The 20,429-nt window shown below is 36.3% G+C and overlaps 1 protein-coding gene across 3 annotated transcripts in view; it reads right to left on the bottom strand.

Annotated features, from left to right (window-relative positions):
• LOC121415121 (platelet-derived growth factor receptor alpha-like) overlaps positions 1-19,803 on the bottom strand; it is a 60,856-nt gene extending 41,053 nt beyond the window's left edge. Inside the window, exons 1-2 of one of the 3 annotated variants that reach the window (XM_041608219.1) lie at positions 19,673-19,803; positions 3,004-3,183 (exon numbers count right to left, since the gene is read on the bottom strand). In XM_041608219.1, coding sequence (XP_041464153.1) covers positions 3,004-3,103 — 100 coding nt within the window. In that variant the 5' untranslated portion in view covers positions 3,104-3,183; positions 19,673-19,803. Of the gene's footprint in view, positions 1-3,003; positions 3,184-17,067; positions 17,940-19,672 lie in introns of those variants that run through there. The other 2 variants (XM_041608221.1, XM_041608220.1) reach the window with 2 other exon arrangements.
• Positions 19,804-20,429: the final 626 nt, after the last annotated feature.

The raw sequence follows: 20,429 nt of genomic DNA, 5'->3' as shown, positions 1-20,429 counted from the left end.
ATATGAGGAAAGTGGAACAAGAGAAACATTACATTTTTATCAAGACCCTCCTCTCTTATCGATGATATTTCGAGAAAATAATTTATATATATGTATATAAAGAGGCGTAATGACCAAAGAACTCTGAGAGGACCTAGCATGACTTTTTGAAAGGAAAAGTAATTTCGGGAAAGATTTTGGCGTAATGTTCAGTCAATAATATCATATCTCATCAATTTACTTTTCATTTCTTTGTTTTTCGCTTATGTTTATTTGGTAGTTGAACTTTTTATTTTTTATTCATTTTATTTCATTTTATCTTTATTTTATTCTTTATTTCTATTTTTCATTTTTTATTTCTATCAATTATTCATTTATTCATCTTTTCTATTTTTTTAAATTTCATTCATTTATTTATTTATTCATTCATTCATTTATTTATTTATTTATTTATTATTATCAGGTTTTTTTTTGGGGGGGGGGTGTGATCAAGTGCCCACAAGCCACTCCCTCTTTTTGCCAGTACATATATACCTGTAAAAAAGATATCAACGACAGCGGCAACGCGACATTTTATTCCATTTCCTTAACTAGGTAAATTAGCAAGCATGTTTTCTATCAAGTTCGCCCACGCCAATTTACGATAGACTCCGAGCTAACATGGCTAATGCCCTAACCTAAAGTGCGCGTAATGGAGGTATTTAAATCAAAATGTATCGAGGGTCGTCTAAACGAGGGCAAATGTAATTGGGATGCCGGGTTTCAGCGTTTGAGAAGGTGTGGACGGATCAAAGTTACATTCGCAGATATAGGTGAGAAATGTACAGTCCAGGTAAGAGTAGGGAAAGGTAAGGTGGAGAGAGTGAGGGGAGGGGGAGGGGGGGGGGGTACGTAAAAATTATAGGGTAAAAGTGCTCCAGCATGAGTGTAATTATGTGTCAAACCAACATTGGGTATTTCTTTCGGGCATTTTTACTTGTCCAGTGTGATGAAAATTTTGTCCATTCTAAAGTAATTGCTGCATATCTTACTGGACAATATAGGCCTACTTCCCGCATTGGGTAAAATACTGCCCCAAATTGGACGGAATGATTACCCTCGTGGTGATAAAAACTGTACCCAATATTCCTTACAGTGTAGTGGAGGGGGGAATTTACATGTGGGGTGCGTTGGTATTTGTGTGATCAGGGGATATTATGATGGTGTAAACTGGTCATGGGGGGGGGAGTAGTGCTATAAATAATGCAGAGAACAAAGAGAGAGAGAGAGAGAAGGAGGAGGAGGGGAGGGAGAGATAAAGAGGGGGGGGGTGTAATTTTGGAGAAATGCTTTATGAAAGTAATGAATTGATAAAAAATACATATAATGGTCTAACTCTGAAAAAATTGATATACCACAATATTGTATTTTATTTTCATGTGGAGAAAATGGGTCGGAGGAACTGAAAGACATACAGTTAGAGATTAAAAAAAAAGACTGTCAAACCCTTACCTGTATCGCAACAATTCACGAACAAATTAAAGACATATGCCTATAGGCAAATAAATTGATAAACCCAATTAATCTCAGACTTCCAACCCTAAGTTGATTAAGTTAAACAGGACGAAATCTCTGTAGGGTAAACTTGGGCTCGAGTTGAAAATAATCTTCTCTCACCAACCCTAAGGGTCATTTAAGGCTTGATGAACTTCACCAAAATACTTGTGTATCTTCAGATGTATTGGATATTAAATGTTTGTCTTTCTGGTTTCATTCAAAAGTTATTTCCCCGTAAAAAGCGGATAAAAATAAAACAAGCACGTTGCCCGACACCCGACTGCAGAAACGTTTTGAAGCAGTTAATACTCTAAAGAATAATAAAATATATTTTGTTTGTGTTCTTTTAAACGGCCCCTTTTGAAAGTTTAAACAATACTTAGGAGGATGACGGGCTCAAAATTTCAAACAGCGCTGTCACAGTGTATTCTCTCCCCCCCCCGATGTAAAATTAAATACGTATTAATGTGGTCGCTTTTTCCACCCCTTCTCTGTTTCGTATTCTTGTAATTATTAAAGGTCAAAGGTCAAGTCCACCCCAGCCAAATGTTGATTTGAATAAATGAAGAAAAATCACACTAGCATAGTGCTGAAAATTTCATCAGAATCGAATATATAAAACAAGAAAGTTATGGCATTGTAAAGTTTCGCCTATTTTTCCACAAAACAGTGATATGCACATGACATGACATGCAAATGAGTCAGTCGATGATGTCCTTCACTCACTATTTCTTTTGTTTTTTATTGTTTAAATTATACAATATTTCATTTTTTTTTCAGATTTGATTATAAGGACCAACTTGACTGAAATATATCGTATTAAACACGGCTAATTCCACATGTTCAGGGAGGAATTAATCGTTGTAACATTTGACAATAAGGAGAAAATTTGAATATTTAATATTTCATACATGTATTATGAAATACAAAAGAAATAGTGAGTGGATGACGTCATAATCTCCTCATTTGCATACCAGCCAAGATGTGCATATAACTGTTTTGTGAAATTAAGCGAAATCTTAAAATGTCATAACTTTCTTATTTTACATCCAATTTTGATGGAATTTTCAGTGTTATGCTTGTTGGATTTTTCTCTTTTTATTCAAATCAACTTTTGGTTGGGGTGGACTTGTCCTTTAAGTCTGAATCTTACACAATGGGACTGAGTTACCTACCGGTGAGCCTCAAATCGTTAGTTAGGCCCAAAGGTTAGGCCCAATTACTCGAGGAGCCTTCATCTATAAGTGTCGTCACATCATGACGTTACAAACCCCCTTTTTTGTTCACGGCTGGGATGATCAGGAATACCTCTTAAATTCGTAATTCCTTTTGAAGTAGCGGTGTTTTGCACTTAGGAATCAGCTTGACGGAAGGACAAAGGTGATCTCGCCCACCCCGAGGAATCGCGGAAAATGAAAAGAAAATCCAAATACCCCTAAGAAGTTGTAAAAGACTGGAACATGTCGTTGACATTGATGAAACACTTACGTAAATTACATGACAAGTCTAAAGCAAGTACTGTCGTAGCCACGGTAACCAGTAGCAACACGGTGGGTGACGACCGAGGTAGGTGGAGTGACGTCATCATGGTATATTATGTTATATCTTCCCGGGAGTTCTTTTTACCTTCTTCCACTCCGCGTCTGTTCCCCGATCTTAAGATGGTGACTATTGGGAGAGACAAACAATAGTTACATAATATTAACGCCCTTTGAATTGGTGAAACGATTCATGGGAGTTATTAAAGTGATGGTCTGGGCTGGAAATATTTATATCTCGATAAAGAGAGTAAAATTCATATAGCAAAACGCTGAAAATTTGATCAAAATCGGATAACATTAACGAAGTTATTAAATTTTAAATATTTGCATTATTCGGTGAAACAGTTCAAGGCATGTCTTTATGAATATTCATTGGGAGGGCTGATGGTGTCACATCCCCACTTGTTCTTTTGTATTTTATTATATGAAATAAGGTTTATTCAAAGTTTTCTACCAAGGACTTAGACAATTGGAATGACAACTGATTAAATGCATTCGTTATTTATTGCCGCAATGTAGACACATCATTCATACATGTATGAAAAAAATGAAACATTCATGATTTCATGTATAAGGAAAAGGAAAGTAGGGATGTGGCATCATCAGCCCACCTAATGAATATTCATGACGATGTGCATATAACTGCTTTCACAAAACTTTAGAATACTCTAACTTCGCTATTTGTTATCCGATTTTGATGAAATTTTCTACCATTTTTGCTCTGTGAATTTTACTCTATTTATTTAGATGTAAATATTTTCAGCCCGGACCATCCCTTTAAAGGATATTGATGATGATGATGATAATAGCATGATTTATACCCACAGCCACACCCACGAAACCGATTCGAAATCGACCGATGGTACTCCATTGGAAATAACGTAATATAGATTTGATCTGTCCGGAGCCGGGTATGCAGGTGTGACTGTGACATTACCTGAAAGGCATCAAATACAGCTCCCGACTCCCAACTTACCTTCTGTCACCTATTGGTCAAATTTCGATTTTAAAGGGAAGAGGGTGGGGTTACTTCGTATAGATACATTGCGACTTTGTCTACGATATATACATTTCATAGATGATCATGACTTTTTAAAAACTTAATTGAAACTTTTTTTATTATTTGCTACTTTTTCATTTTTTTTAAACCAACTGGTTTAAAAGGTGGTATCGCCATTTAAAACACAAGGAAGGTGTTTTTTTTACCTATAACCAGGGCCCGTAACACAAAGATTAGCGATTATTAATTGCTAATTATAAAAGAACGGATCCTATTGGTTCCCAAACAGTCTACTTCTAGGACTGAGCGAAATGCTCAAGCAACGGTGACCTTGATAGGCCATTCCATTTTCATTTAGCGATTTACCGCTAATCCTGGGTAACGAGAACCCGATAATGGTGTTATACTGCCGTGAAAAGTGACATGTATGACTAGAAAAAGATTTATACATTAAATTCAAATGGTAATACCTCGTTCCCACCGTCATGCGATTCTTTACGAACGACACGATATCATTAACCTTTCGAAACTGAACGTTTAAATTTGTGAATCATTTCAAACAAAAGATCTACGATCAAGATGATTGCCACAGCTCGTTGCAGAAAGAGTTGCAATCAATCGCAACTCTAAAAATCATGCGCGACTTGATTTCCAACCAATCAACAGTGCGCATTTTGGACTTGAATTTGGGACGATTGATTTTTTTTTACTTGCGTTTTAAAAACGCAAATCTTTCTGCAACGGACCCCTGGGCCCTGTCTTACCGAGAGTTACGATTGATCCGATCTATGGATCTATGGACGGCCAGCAACGTCAACATGACATGTATTACTCATGTTTGTTCAAAATGTTTATCACTATGATGTATATTCATGCATTCATTGTTTTCTGAAAGATTCATTACGCTCCTCTTAGTTTACAAAGGACATTGTGCCAATTCCTATACAAAGAAATATGACACTGATGGATTTCCATAGAGTTACGACTGATTGGAGCAATCGTAACTCTTTGTATGACGGGGCCCTGATGTGTTACGACCTGATATACGATCACTACGATTTCTCCACGATTAAGACCATCGTTTCATCGTATCGTGACAGTGGGAACCATCCAACTGGGTATTAATGATCCCCCCCCCTAATTATGCAGGAGGTAACATCTAGCTTTCCTTAGAAATGCTTTAGCCTGAAGTTAAGATTTAGCTTGATTATTGTGAGAATGCCCCCCCCCCCCGTAGTCTGTCGTTCAGAATAATAATAATAATAATAACTTGAACTTATATAGCGCTTTTCATGAAATCATATCAAAGCGCTTTACAATGTAGAACATACAAAATATACAAATTAGAAATTATTAAACTAAGAGAAAAAAAAAAAAAAAAATTCAAGGACACTGTAAATGGGGCGATGTTGGATATGCTTTCTTCATGAGGTACGTTTTTAAATTTGATCGAAATGAAGGTATATTTGAGATGGAACGAAGGGAAGCTGGAAGAGTGTTCCAAAGACGTGGGGCAGAGCTTGAAAAGGACCTATCACCAAAAATTTTAGTTTTTGCTTTTTTGACTGTTAAGAAATTTTGATTTGCAGAACGAAGGGACCTACTTGGAGTATATGCCTGGACCAATTCGGAGAGATATTTTGGAGCATGTCCATGAAGAGATTTGAATGTTAGGAGTAGAATTTTGAATTGTATACGGAATTTAATGGGGAGCCAGTGCAATTGTTTAAGAGTAGGGGTTACATGGTCATGTTTTTTAGTGAGGGAAACTAGACGGGCTGCAGAGTTTTGAATTCTCTGCAGCTTAGAAATATCTTTTTCTGGAATTCCATGGAGCAGGCTATTGCAACTGTCAAGAAGTGAACTAATAAATGCATGAATGAGGACTTCAGTAGATGACTTTGAGAGATATTTTCGAATTTTACCAATTTTTCTTAGGGCGAAGGATGCTTTACGACAGATGCTGTTGACATGGGGACGCATTGAAAAGTTTTTATCAAACAAAACACCTAAGTTAGTAACCGTTTTAGAGGGATGTATATGAACATTTGCAATTTGAATTGGAGGTAGCTCAGGGGTACGTCTACGATGGGAGGAGATATGCAGGACTTCCATCTTATTATCGTTAAGGAGTAAATAGTTCCCAGTCATCCAGAAGGCATCCAAATGCAACATTTACCCAAACAAATCAAAGACATCGTCTATAATGTATATATAGGGCATGCACGTATGATGCAAAATATCAACAAATGAAGAGAAAGAAGATCAGCTAATGCAAAATTCGAATTCGCTGGTCCATTAAGGTAGTAAATCTCCTCCTTTGCTTGTAATACATTTTCTTTTCTCAGTTCCGACACACGTGTATTCGTGTTCTTAATCCCTCATGCCTTTCATTATAAATCTTTCTGTCTCTCATTCTCTTCTCACATTTAATGTCACAGTTGCATCGGATAAACTGATCCGAGACAGATTAAAGCTATTGCGCTATTTTCAGTGACATACTATCGATCGTGTGGTTTCAATTTCTTTGATGTGACTGCATCTCAAACCAGTGTATATAGGAACCATGTCTAACGGTGCGAATTTAAGCCAAACACGAGATATCATCAATGTCTAGGTAACATCATTTTTGCGTGATATCTGATCCATGTCTCACGCCGCAACGTCACAACAATCGTAAATCAAACGCGAAGTTCAACGCCAAAATCGATAGTCAGACATCGTATATTTTGGACATTTCAGCTATGATTTAGCTAAAAACAAAGTTGGTAAGGTATACAAGACTCTTTGTTTTAAAGGCCAATGCACACCTAACGATTGGTCTGCGACCCGATTTTGAAATGAAATGTATCAACAGTTGATCTAATATTGAGACATGGGACATCTTACCGTATAACGTTCTAAATTATCGTACAAATACCGTGACTGTGCTACGATCCTTATTAGAATAGAAGCGAATTGAATATCTAGTCGTAATGACGTTGCAGCAATCGTACGATTGTCTCCGATTTGACACCAAGTTGGCCTATACTCTAAAATAATTGCCTGCAATCTTCCAGAATTGTTATTTTTAGTATTCTAACACTAACTTGAACCTCAAATAAAAGATACTTTCTATTCAGATTTTCAAAAAAAAGAGCAAAATGCGATTTGTTCCAAAATCGGATCGTGGACCAGTCATTTTGTGCTTTTGACTTTACATTATTTCATTTGACATACAATCGGTCGCTTTTGTCGAGATTCCCAAAGGTGTGACTGCATCTCAATCCAGTATCTAAAACTTAAGTACAACGGTGTGAATTTATGCCAAACACGAGATATCAATAACTTGTAACATCGTTTTCGCGTGATATTTGATCCATGTGTCACATCGCAACGTAACAACAGTCTTAAATCAAAAGTGAAGTTCAACGTCAAAATCGATAGACAGACATCGCATATTCTGGACCATTTAATGTGATTTAGCTAAAATGAAAGTTGGTCGGGATTACATTTTTTCTTGTTAATGCACTGCAGTTGTTAAAGGTCAAGTCCACCTCAGAAAAATGTTGATTTGAATCAATAGAGAAAAATCAGACAAGCATAATGCTGAAAATTTCGTCAAAATCGGATGTAAAATAAGAAAGTTATGACATTTCAAAGTTTCGCTTATTTTTAACAAAATAGTTATATGAACGAGCCAGTTACATCCAAATGAGAAAGTCGATGATGTCACTCACTCACTATTTCTTTTGTTTTTTATTGTTTGAATTATACAATATTTCAATTTTTACGATTTGATGATTAGGACCTCCTGGCCTGAAGCACAAAATGTTAAAATAATGGAATTCCAAGTGTTCAGGAATGAAACTTCATTTCACATGACAATGACAAGAAAATCAAAATATTTCATATTTCATATAACAAAATACAAAAGAAATAGTGAGTGAGTGATGTCATCAGTTCCCTCATTTGCATACCGACCGAGATGTGCATATAACTGTTTTGTGAAATGAAGCGAAACTTTAAAATGTCATAACTTTCTTATTATACATCCGATTTTGATGAAATTTTCAGTGTTATGCTTGTTGAATTTTTCTCTTTTTATTCAAATCAAGTTTTTGCTGGGGTAGACTTGTCGTTTAACAGTCCGTCAATGATATAATATCCATCTACCCCAGCCTTCTTCTTCTACTCCTATAAAGTATGTAAAACGAAACTTTCTGTCCTCCATTTTGCCCGTTCATTGCCCGCTTCTCGAGTAGTATAGCTCCTTAATGAATTATACAAAAAAAGGTTGATCAGCGGCCATAATAAACACCCAGTCTGAAATACAAAAAAGCTGACCACGAATATGCTTTAAACATCACACTCCTCATCACCCTACACTCTAAAAAATGAAGTACTAATTCAGCTCTTTAAGAGCGTGTATAGTGACTGCACTTCGGAGTGCTGATTTTTCTCGTTCAAATTTGAACTAGACAAATCAGCACTCCGAAGTGCAGTCACTATACACGCTCTTTAAGAGCTGAATTAGCACTTCATTTTTTAGAGTGTATCTTCAGTCAAAATACTTCATGTTCTTATTTGAAACCTGTGATCTTAATCCCGAGTTCTCACTGTGTGAAAGGCCTATTTACACCGGAACCTAATCAGCTGCGAATCGATCTATTCGAATACACGTATTCGGGTGGTTTCGGGAGTATTCTGTTCTCCCTCCGTGAATGCGAATCGAATTCAGTAAGGATTTGAGAACATTCGAATCCACCGAAACCATCCGAATTCGTTCGGGAGAATTCGGTTTGGGCGTAACCCCGGCTTTACGAAAGACACGGTTCGCCTTCCGTAACTGATGGCGAGAATTTTTGAACCATTCGAATCCACCGAAACCATCCGAATTCATTCGGGAGAACTCGGTTTTTGGTGTGAGCCTGGCTTTACGAAAGACACGATTCACCTTCCGTAACTGATTGCGAGAATTGTTGAACCATTTTTTCCCCTGCGATGAGTACGATTGCCACGACCGATCTGATACGATCTAATACGATCAATGACACGATTAAGATCACCATTTCAATCGTGACGCGAACCACGAACTATAGGTATAACATAAGTAAGTGAACTAAAGGGGCCAGGGACCTGTTTCAGAAAGAGTTGCGTTTAAAAGCAAGTCAAAATATCAAGCGCAAGTCCCAAATACGGGTGCTTCATTGGCTGAAAAAATCAAGTTGCGCAAGATTTTTTTAGTTTGGTTTGATTGCAACTCTTTCTGCAACGGGCCCCTGGGAGGGTTACTGTAACGACTGTATCTACCTTCACATCAATGGAAACGACTCCAATCACCAGTTGTACCAATGTCAATGGTAAAAAAATAAGAACCATATGCCTACTTGCTCAAACTGCGATTTTATTGACTGATATATTATCAGTTTTACTAAAATTGGATAAAATGTATAATGTATCCTGATTAAAAAATGCTATCACGAATCGGACGTGGACATGATGGCATAATGAAGTACATTTTCTTTTAGGCAGCCAGGCGGGAAGGGGGGGGGGTTCTCAGATAAGAATATTGGGACATGGGAGATGGCTTCCTCGCATAAAATGGTTACTTTGGCCATTTGAATGCTTGATTTTGATTGGTTGTTGATCAGTGTTATCATGGTAGTAACCATTGGATGGCAAATTTGCCATTATAGTAACTCTTATTCCAATGTTAATCCAAAGTTGATATTATTCAAAATGATCAATGTCTTACATTGTTCACGAACAAGAAAATATAATGAGAAAGAAAGACATAATGAAAGGAAGAAAGAAAAAAAAACAGAAAGAAGGAAAGAAAGAGGAGAGAAAGAAAGAAACAAAAAGAAAAAATGGAAAGAAAGAAAGAAGAAAGAAAGAAAAAAAGAACAAAAGAACAAAAGAAAGAAAGAAAGAAAGAAAGAAAGAAAGAAAGAAAGAAAGAAAGAAAGAAAGAAAGAAAGAAAGAAAGAAAGAAAGAAAAGAAAGAAACAAAAAAATATAAAGAAAGAAAGAAGAAAGAAAGAAAGAAAGAAAAAGGAAAGAAAGAAAGAAAGAGAGAGAGAGAGAGAGAAAGAAAAAAAAAGAGAAAGAAAAAAGAAAGAAAGAAAGAAAAGAGAGCAGAACAAAAAGTTACACTGTCAAAGTAAAACATCGCAATCGCAAACGATATGTTCTGACAGAGTTTGATCATGTCATCTATTCGATTGCATGAATATGACATTCATGCGTGGAAATGGAAAGGGACACGTCTTGAATCTTTGGCTGAGAACATGCTTATCCTCTGGGAATGATTGTTTCATTCAACTCTTGCTATTCCGCAGAGTCTTACGGGTCTGACAAAAGTATTCCGCATCTGCTCCTATTTTATTGATTTATTTAACCAAAGTTAGACCTATTTCATCCTCACAGTAACTTGAGAACTGTGTGTTTTATGAATAAAATCATAAATTCATAAGAGTCTGGTGCCAGTCAGTGAATTTCTATAATTTCGCATGGAATAATCATCGCCGTTTAGCGGTGCATTAAATATCATGTCTGCCCCCAACAAAAAGTTGACCTGGATGAAAAGAGAAAAATCGAACCAACATATAACGCTGAAAATTGTATCCAAATCAAAATTTATAAGAAAGTTAAGATTTTTCAAAGTTTATATTGATTAAAAAAATAGTTGTGGACATCCTGGTTGGTGTGCAAATGGGGAAAGTGATGACATCATCCACTCACTATGTTTAGTGTATTTCATTATGCATGTTATGTACAAAATATGAAATATCTTAATTATTTCGTAATTTTGCTGTAAAGTAAGGGTTGATTCCATTTAGAAATAAGGGATCGCCATTGTTCCACCCTATTGTGATTCAATGAAGGACAGTCATTAATTTCAGAACTGCAAAACTTAAATATCATAATTATTATTCAAATAAGAAAGATCCAAATGAAGCAATGAGTGAGGAACGACATCGACCCTCTCATTTGCATATTACTCTGATGTGCATACGTAGTAATTGTTTTTGTAAAAAAAAAACAAATAAGTGATCTTTAAAAAAAATCATAATTTTCTTTTCTGACATCCAATTTCAATAAAATTTTCAGCGTTATGTTTGATGGATTTTCGCCCATAAGTCGTTAAATATTTCTGTATCACTATCTGAGCCGTTTAATAAAATAACCTTTTTTTTGCTTTGCTTTTACGTATATATATTAGCGCTCCGTTATATAATGATACCTTTTCCTTAACTAACTCTTTTCGAGCTGCAACTAAACCCCTCTATTTCCTTTTCCTTGGATATATTTTCTTCCTTTTTTAACCCTGTATGTAGGCCTACCTATTTTCTTTAACAGTATATAGGACCTGTTTCGGCACAGGTTTTATTACAATAATTTGATACCGTAAATGCTAAAAAATATACAAGGTCAAGATATTCATTCATTCCAAGGATAGTTTTCACCTTGGTGATAAATCTATGTAGGCCTATAGGACTTTTTGATACACTAGATTTGCAAGGGTATACTGGAGCATGTATCTTGACAATATCCCACATCATATGCGCATTATCATGAATCAATTCAGAACAACCTCCAAACTTTGGGTTCCTGGGTGCCCCGAAACCAAACGTTATGAAACCTCACTCAGGCAAGCTCTGCTTAATTCGATCGTCGAATTTAATTTACGCTGATTCCCAAATTTACACGGCCTGCTATATTATTCGTACGACGACAAATAGAGTTTATACAGACCGTGGTTCAGATTTCACTCAAAGCACGGATTCCCCCTTCGGAATTCCTATCCGTTCTTCTCTTCGTATTGACACTAAACCCTCCTCATCCTCGCCCAATTGAAATAGAACCCTCTTCAAGACCGCCATCTTATTAAACTATCGGTAGCATCGAACCTTCGATGCCCCCTGGCTTTTTTCAGCATCACATTCAAAACACCCAAAGGCGTTTTGATTTTGGGTCGCAGCGAACACAGTCGACGACCATCTCAGTTAACACTGCGCGTCTTGTTCAAATAGAAATCGGATCGCGGGCTTTCATAAATCTTCCTTAGACGAAATGCAATCTAGTAAGTGGATTTTCGTCTGATCAGCTGCATGTTGAGCTTATTAAACACATTTATATCTATGTTGAGCGGATGACATTAATGTCGATCAATCAAAAAACAACGACGCACAAGGCGTGTTTTTTTTTATCTACTTAAGTAAGAGGACATTATTGGGTAACATCCCTTACGATTGCGTTGACGTATTTAGGTCAATGACGCATTATCGATCGATTAAATCCCTTGCAAACTTCATCGTTGAAAATATCAAAAGCCTTTCCGCCATAAAATAAAATAAAATATGTGGTAAGAAAAAAAAAGAAAGCTCTATGTGCAGCAGAAACTACTTCACACGTCATTAACAACCTTGATAGAATAAACGTCTTACCAATTCTGGCTTCGAAAGTTCGTTATTTGGTATTTTATTACAGGTCTGAATAACGACGACCTTTGATTGGGTTTTCTTCAGGCCGTTTAGCATTGGAAAGATAAAATTGGATTTGGATAGCTCGTTTGATGATCAAAATAGTAACTACCCTCAGGAGATAATGTTTATTTTCTCATTGTTGTAATAGCAGAATAATTCAAAATACGATAAGTACCAGTGATACTAGATCAATGTCATAGAATAGCTATATTTACTTTGCGTAGAGTCTGTTTCATTCCTGTTCATGAACAAGGAAAATATGCCCGTGGATATTTTTTTCAGAACAATGCAGAATGTTACCGTGGAAACACCAGCTATATTTGGAATGTTTGAAGTTTTGATCAGAAGTCAGTTCTAGCCAGGATGGTACCACGAAGTGTCGTCAAGTTTAAGTAGCAATTTCGTCGTCTGGTGACTTTCACTCTCATATATAAATTGATCGCCGTCGAACAAGTGCATTTTGATGGGGGGGGGGGTAGATGAGTAAGGAGCCTATAAAAGGATAAATTGCCAATTCGTCTACTGCCAACTCGTCCAATCACCACATGGTCTACTATCATTTACTCTTACTAATGTCATTCCGTCCATCAACATTTCGTCTAACAATCATTTGGAACAAGCATCACCTCGTCTAATCACCTTTTCGTTTATAACCATTTCGTCTCATTACCGGTTGATCTAATATCCATTTAATTTTCTTTCACTTTGCACAATTTAACAATTAAACAATTAGACCAAATGGTACATGGACTAAATGGCTACTGGGTATTTGAAGAAGTAGACCAAATGATAGTCGACGAGTTGGTAATTGGACGAATTGGACGAATTGGCATGACACGAATTGGAAATATACCCAGTGCCATCGACAAGACGACATGACGAGATACTTCATCTTCCCATGTCGACTTAATGGTCTTATTATGTCGACATCTTACCAAGTCGATTTACCAAGAGTTGTCCGACAACATGCTGAGATATTTTATCCTGCCAAGTCAACTTATCTCTCCATGGTGACATATAACTTGTCGGCTTGGCAAGATAACGGGTCCAGCCATGAAGACATATAACTCTTTAAGTCAACTTGGTGAGATAAGTCTCGCCATGTCAACATCCATTTTTTTATCAAAGGTAAGGCTATTAATTCAACTTAGCGAGGTAACGGTATCTCGTCATTTAAGCATATGACTCTTTATAAGCCTGCCTGGTAAGATAACGTGTCTCGTCGTGTTGACATATAACTTTGTATAAGTCGACATGGCAAGATAGCGTATCCGGCAATGAAGGCAAATCACTTTTTATAAGTCGACTTGGCTATTAAGTCGACATTGCAAGATAAAGAATCTCACCAAGTCTCACGTCAAAACCTCCGTTGCTGCATGAGCTAACCGTTCACTCCAGAAAAAACGGTGTGAATATGCAGCCAAAGGTTGCTGCCAGTGACCTGTGAGAAGGTTGATGCCCCATGCTGTTGAGGAGGGCAGTCAACCCAAGCCCTCAGCAGCATCAACGCCGCCCTTGTATAATTCATTCTATGATTTTTGTTTCATTTCATTTGTTTTGCTTATGAAATTTTTCCTGGGCCGAAATAACGGTAATTTTGTAGCGAAACATTTTTTTATTATTATTATTATCATTGTCTTTATTATTATTTTATTATTATTATTATCATTATTATTATTATTATCATTGTTGTTGTTATTATTATTATTATCATCATCATCATCACATCACCATTATTTTTTTTTTTTTGCTTTTCAAATTGAAACCAGCATCCACTGTTTAAAGCAAATCTATCCCAGGGCCCTGCTGAAATCGCTACAATGTATCGAAATATATCCATGCTTAAACTTATATTTTCTTCATTGTCTTTATATTGGCCACAGTTTCACCAAGAAATCGAGTCCAGGGCCCTGTTGTACAAAGAGTTACGATTGATCCGATCAATCGTAACTCTATGGAAATCGATCAGTGTCATGTTTTTTTTTCTACGAAAAATTAGCAAAATGTCCTTTTTATGCAAAGAGAAGTGCAGTGAATTTTCAAGAAAAGAATGCATGAATATACATCACAGCTAGAAAATATTTTGAACAAACATGCATAATAGATATTGACGTTGCTAGCCGTCCATAGTTGCGATTTACTATATGATCTAACCGTGGTTAATTTCTTTAAACAAGTAATCAAAATACGGAAACAACAAAGTTTGATTTTTACACTCTTAAAAAAAAATTGAGTACAAATTTACCCAATATTAGGTAGAGAGGCCGGAACATGCATGTTTTGGGGGTAATTTCCCCCCATATTGGGTAAAATGCATGTTTTAAGGGTAAATTTCAACGCAACATTGCGTAAAATTTACAACAGAACTGGTATCATTTTACCCTGAAAACATGCATGTTCCCATTTTACCCTATATTGTGTAAACTTTTTTGGGGTGTAATATTCAAAATCTTCGATAGAATGAGCATGGATGTTAAAACCGCTAAACGACAGTTTGCGGTAAAGCTTTACTATATAAATGTATATAATTTGAACAGCGTATAATATGGTGTACACTGTTAGAAAAAATAAAAGAAGTTCCTGCAGCAGAGTCTCGAGAACACCTGTAATTTTACCGAATTGCGTAATCTTACAGAAAATTGGTATTTGATGTATGGAATCTTACAAATTTCCATGAATAAAACACCCTTTTCCCCCTTTTAAACAGACCTGTTCTGTTAAATTGCAGAAAAATTCTTGTTTTATGAATTTACAGAATGATTATTACGCAATTCGGTAAGATTACAGGTGTTCTCGAGACTCTGCTGCAGGAACTTCTTTTATTTTTTCTAACAGTGTACCATGTAAGATATAGGCCTACTGTATTTGAAAGCAAAACAATGTTTTAGTATGTATTCCATCCAAATTATTTTCGTGCATGAAATCCGAGTCGGGGAATAGTTGGTGAGAATGTTTACCTGTTAATGGCATACGTGTACACACGCTGTCTCTATGTTGTAGCGCTATGCTTTTCTTCATCTACGAAATTATACTAAGTATAGTATATCCGGTCAAGGAATAGAATTTTGATGAATAATCCCTTTTATGAAATGCACAAAAAAAATCCATTAAAAGGAATAAGTAAACATTGAGGGATGACAGTATATGTCGTGATTTTTGTTCATTCGACGGACAAATACATTAATAAATTCATAATGGAAAATAGTTGTAAAAAATAAACAAAACGGCATGGGGAAATAGTAAATAATGTCCTTGGATGTCGTTCTAGCCGACTTCCCCCAATATTTATCACAAATATAGGCATCAATAATGAAATGAGAAAAATATCCAGAATTGTAACAATAGTCAAAATGACTAATGCAAAAAAAATGTTAATGAAACGAAACAGAGAAAACAACTATTAAAATTAAAAGCAGTTAATTTTTATTCTTTTTTTGTCTTCTCTTCAATTATGTGAGATGCGATTTTTTTAAATTCCAGTTTAACCTCCCATCGTATAGTCAGAGGACGAGCTTTTCTGTCATTTTTTACCAGATGGGTGTTTCATAAAGCTGTTAGTAAGTTAAGAGCGACTTTAAGAACGACTGGTGATCCTTTCTTGTTGTACATGGTATATTCATTGGCGATGGTTTAGCACGTAAGAAAGGGTCACCAGTCGTTCTTAAAGTCGCTCTTAACTTACGAACAGCTTTATGAAACGGCCCGGGTGGTCAAGTCTGTGTACATGCAGTATTCTGTCATGTTTGTTATACTCATTTATACGGTGTGTGATACTTAACAAGTTTGGTCGATGTATTTTTCTATTTCATTTGGGGGAAAAAACAAATGACAAAGCAACAATACTAATATTTATGATAATAACACAAATAATGAGAAAATATGGTGGGAAAAAGAAACAATTATCTAAAGATCAGTGAATGTTGATTCATTTTTTGTTTTTGTCTCTGCAATCATGTGAAAGGAGAGGAAATCTCTCAGAAAATCTCCGATTACAATATAGCATACCCCAAAATACTGTTGCGCGCATTCAAGACCAAAGCGCAAGACGATAGGGGCGGTTCTGCGCAAGCGCATGACAGCATTTGGCATTGCACCAAATAACCGCGTCGCATTAGTAGTCTCGAATCTAATCAAGCTGTAAAAAAAAGTAATAAACCATAAAGCTATCAAAGAACTGGGGAACCGGGAAAAGCATAATTGGTGATTTCTAAATCTTGAGCTGCCTATAAATTTTGATAAGGTTTCTGAAAGTGTTGCATTTCAATGAGATGAATAAATGAAAAATAGATGGAACATAAATCCTCGCCAATCATGATCTGTATTGCCTAGAGAAATGATCTAAAGAGAAATGTGGTCGTGAAGGGGTCACAGAGTCAGACGAAACAGGGTTGTGGGGCGGTTTGGTTTGGTTTTGTTTACCGCATAAAAACTTAAGACAATTCCTACACTTTTAATAAAATGAATAGTAATTGCGAGTATCTTAAAATGATACAACAACTAAAATACGGAAGGATAAATGAAAGAGAAGAGAAAGACATACCTGAATAAAATTTTACTGCCTGTACGCGGATGCATTATCCATACCCTTCTTTGACGATCAACGTTTCGATATATCGACAATGTGCGTTTCAATTGTTCGAGAGATCGTCGGGAGAGAACATTGTATAGAAATTCAACCTGAAGTCTGTTTTATGGGACTTCAGATCCGTGAAACCAATTAGATTTAAAAGTATCAAGCTGAAAGAGGGCTAATAAATATCCGATACCATGTCATCTCTGATAGAACCGGGTGTAATGTGTTTTAGAGTGGGTCTTTGGAGGGGAAACCCAACGATTTGACAAGTCCTGCCCGCTTAAATTCTCCCTCTTAGCCGGATTCTGGTGTACAGGGATATATAGGGCGACTTATCGGCACCACAACATCTTGGTTGATAATCAGGGCACAAAAAGCCTGGAAGATCCGCGGTGGGCTGGCTGGGGCTATGGATATCGAGACACATGAGAATACCAGCAACACTATCACAACATGAAGGGGGTCAACTGGGGCTCACCGAGTTGCAGCTGGGGACAGAGTTGGCGGCGCGTGGACGGGCCAGATAACATGAGAATGATGATAGAATACAATTAATTAAAGAGGAGGAGAGAGACAAAGAGAACGGGATTGAAAACAAACACAATTGAAAGAGGGTACTGATTGGTTGGTGTATTGGGGGGGGGGGTAAAGAGTTGGAGAGTGATGAAGAGGGCGAGAGAGGAGGGGAGAGAGCGGGAGAGTGAGCAAACATAGATAATTAATATGCAATAATTCAAAACAAACTCTGTAAAAGAATTTTTTTAATACTAATATCATTCGAAATAGGGGGAACCACTCAAAAACATAACGTGAATCCACCCCCCCCCCCTCGAGTGAGAGAGAGATTTTGAAAAAAAGAGCCAAATATGTGCTGTTTACCTATGAAGATTTGCTGGTATCAAAGAACAAAAGTAAAACGATTAAGGACAAAACACCAAACAGGACACAAGTATACTGCATGAATGAAATGTCATGAAAAAAATGGACACAAAGAAACAGAAAAAATGACGAGTTTTCGCCGATAGAGAGAGGAAACTAATATATAAAGAATAAGCATAAAACTGTATATGTTAGAGAAATATTCAGTCACCAAAATAAATAAAAAAAAACTTTGATCTAAATAAAAGCAAATCATTATTTTCAGTTTTATTGAAAGAAGAAAAAAAACCACTGTTTTTTTTTAAATGTCAATTTAATTTTTCCAAAAATACTTTCTAAAACTTAGACGGTCTCTCTGAAAATATAAAATAGTTGCATTTGGTGGCTATATGTTCTATCATTATTGCTATCACCAGTTTTAGGGGTGTGTGGTAAATTGGAGCATGTCGCAGCACTGATGCGATAATGACAAGGGCCGTAGATATAACATGATTTATTCATATCACACCTACACGAGCTGAAAATGTTTGATATACATGTAAGAATTCACCTGATTCACTGTTCATTTTTAAGGACTATTGACAGAAATTCATGAAGATGATAATCAAATGCTAATAATGATAACGGCATATTTACCCAGGGTAGCCACTTCAGTTCTAAGTAAATGAATAATGAGAGTGTGAAGTGTGGGATGGAATTTATCATTATTTATTGTCATGAAAAGGGATATTTTTATTTAGCATTATTTGTAATCAATCCTCTTTACATTTATCTCGTATAATAAATGGTGCGAGCGCGAAGCCCGAGCTGTATTGAAATTCATATACCTGAAATGGAAAATTTTTAAAGAATATTATTGCGACGATATTTGTGGGCATGATACGTATCTCAAGAGCGCAAGAGGTGTGCTGATATTCTGGAATTGTCGATACATTGCCATAGAAACGGGGCATCTTGTATCGTGAACCGGGAACATATCTCTGGAATTGGTTTCAATAAACAAATCATATGAGCGCGAAGCGCGAGCTGAAATGTGCGGTATGTTGAACTGATAGCGGGACATTTAATAATTTAAGCACATTTTGTTACTGTGATCAAGAAAATCTCCCATATATATAATTTTCATATTTAATACAAGTTCGAAGTGCGAGCTAAATTTTTGCACATATTGACCTAAAAATTGAAATTTCTAAGCACTATTATTTTGCAGAAACGTATTAACAAGATGATACACATCTCACTGAATGAATAATACGGGCGCGAAGCGCGAGCTCAAACTGTGGGTATGCTGACCTGAATATAAGAAATTAAGCAAATCATGACCCTTAAACATATTCCTGAAACATGTCTCATTAAACAAATTTCTCTCGGTCTAGTGATTGATATTTTAAAGACCGATGAGAGCTATGACATCACTTTTAGCCGCAGTCACATCAGTAGGATATCATAACTATCATAATTTTTTTTTCTATGATTTGGTACAATACAATTCTTTAAATAATATTACATGATTTAAATAGTGTATAATGAGTTTAAGTAATTGGTTCGAATTATCTTAACAGTAGTTACATTTTAAATTGTATTGTATTCATTTGATTTGAGAGAAAACAATAAAATATCTTTAAAAAAAGGTTCGTTGATGCGACTGAGTTAGATATTACTTTCGAACGATTAGATATGAAATTAGACTCACCTTATTACAACAGATTCAACAGCGAAACTTCCAACAGATCTAGTTTCTTTATAAAACGAAATGATGAGACAGCTTTTGATCGTGCAACAGATGCAACTAGGAGTGATTTGTTTAGGAGAGATATAGGGTAACCACCGATATATAGGGCGGCTACCCCTTCCCGGATGCCAGGTGTCCGTTGATGGGGGAAAAACAAAATCCATAACTACCAGTAGATTTTCAAAAGATATAGATCTCTAATGCATGTTTTATTTGTCCGTTATATTTCAAGTAGCCTATAATTGATATCCACTTCAGAAGAGTAACTATATGGGCTGATCTTTGTAATTACATAATATTGTTTTGATGCGTAACTTTGGTTATCTGTCTTTCTTTGTCTCCTTCTTGCTGGAAAGAACACAGTGGCCATGGCCCTGGGAAGCCGAGGCGCTGCGTGTATTATTCTCTATAGGCAGCACCCCTTGTAATTCTGGTAGGTGTCGCAAATTGGATACACGCAAGAAAAATGTCCAGCATTTTGTGTTAAACCCCTCCCCTTTTTTGGCTAGTCAAATTTCTTGGGACCAAAACGATCTTTATTTTGCAGTGAAGCCCCCCCCCCTTTTTTTGCTTGCTCGTCAAATTTACTTCAGCACCCCCCCCCCTCCAAAAAAATATTCCCAGGGGCCAGGGCCCTGACAGTTGCCCGTATTTCTAAAGTAAGATTCGATTTCAACTTGTGGTTTAACTATGGATAGCCAATTGTGACATAAATCTC

The sequence above is a fragment of the Lytechinus variegatus genome, chromosome 5 (assembly GCF_018143015.1).
Source record: "Lytechinus variegatus isolate NC3 chromosome 5, Lvar_3.0, whole genome shotgun sequence".
NCBI lineage: Eukaryota > Metazoa > Echinodermata > Echinoidea > Temnopleuroida > Toxopneustidae > Lytechinus > Lytechinus variegatus.
The sequence above is the reverse complement of the archived record's forward strand: the minus strand, read 5'-3'. Positions and strand labels throughout refer to the sequence as shown.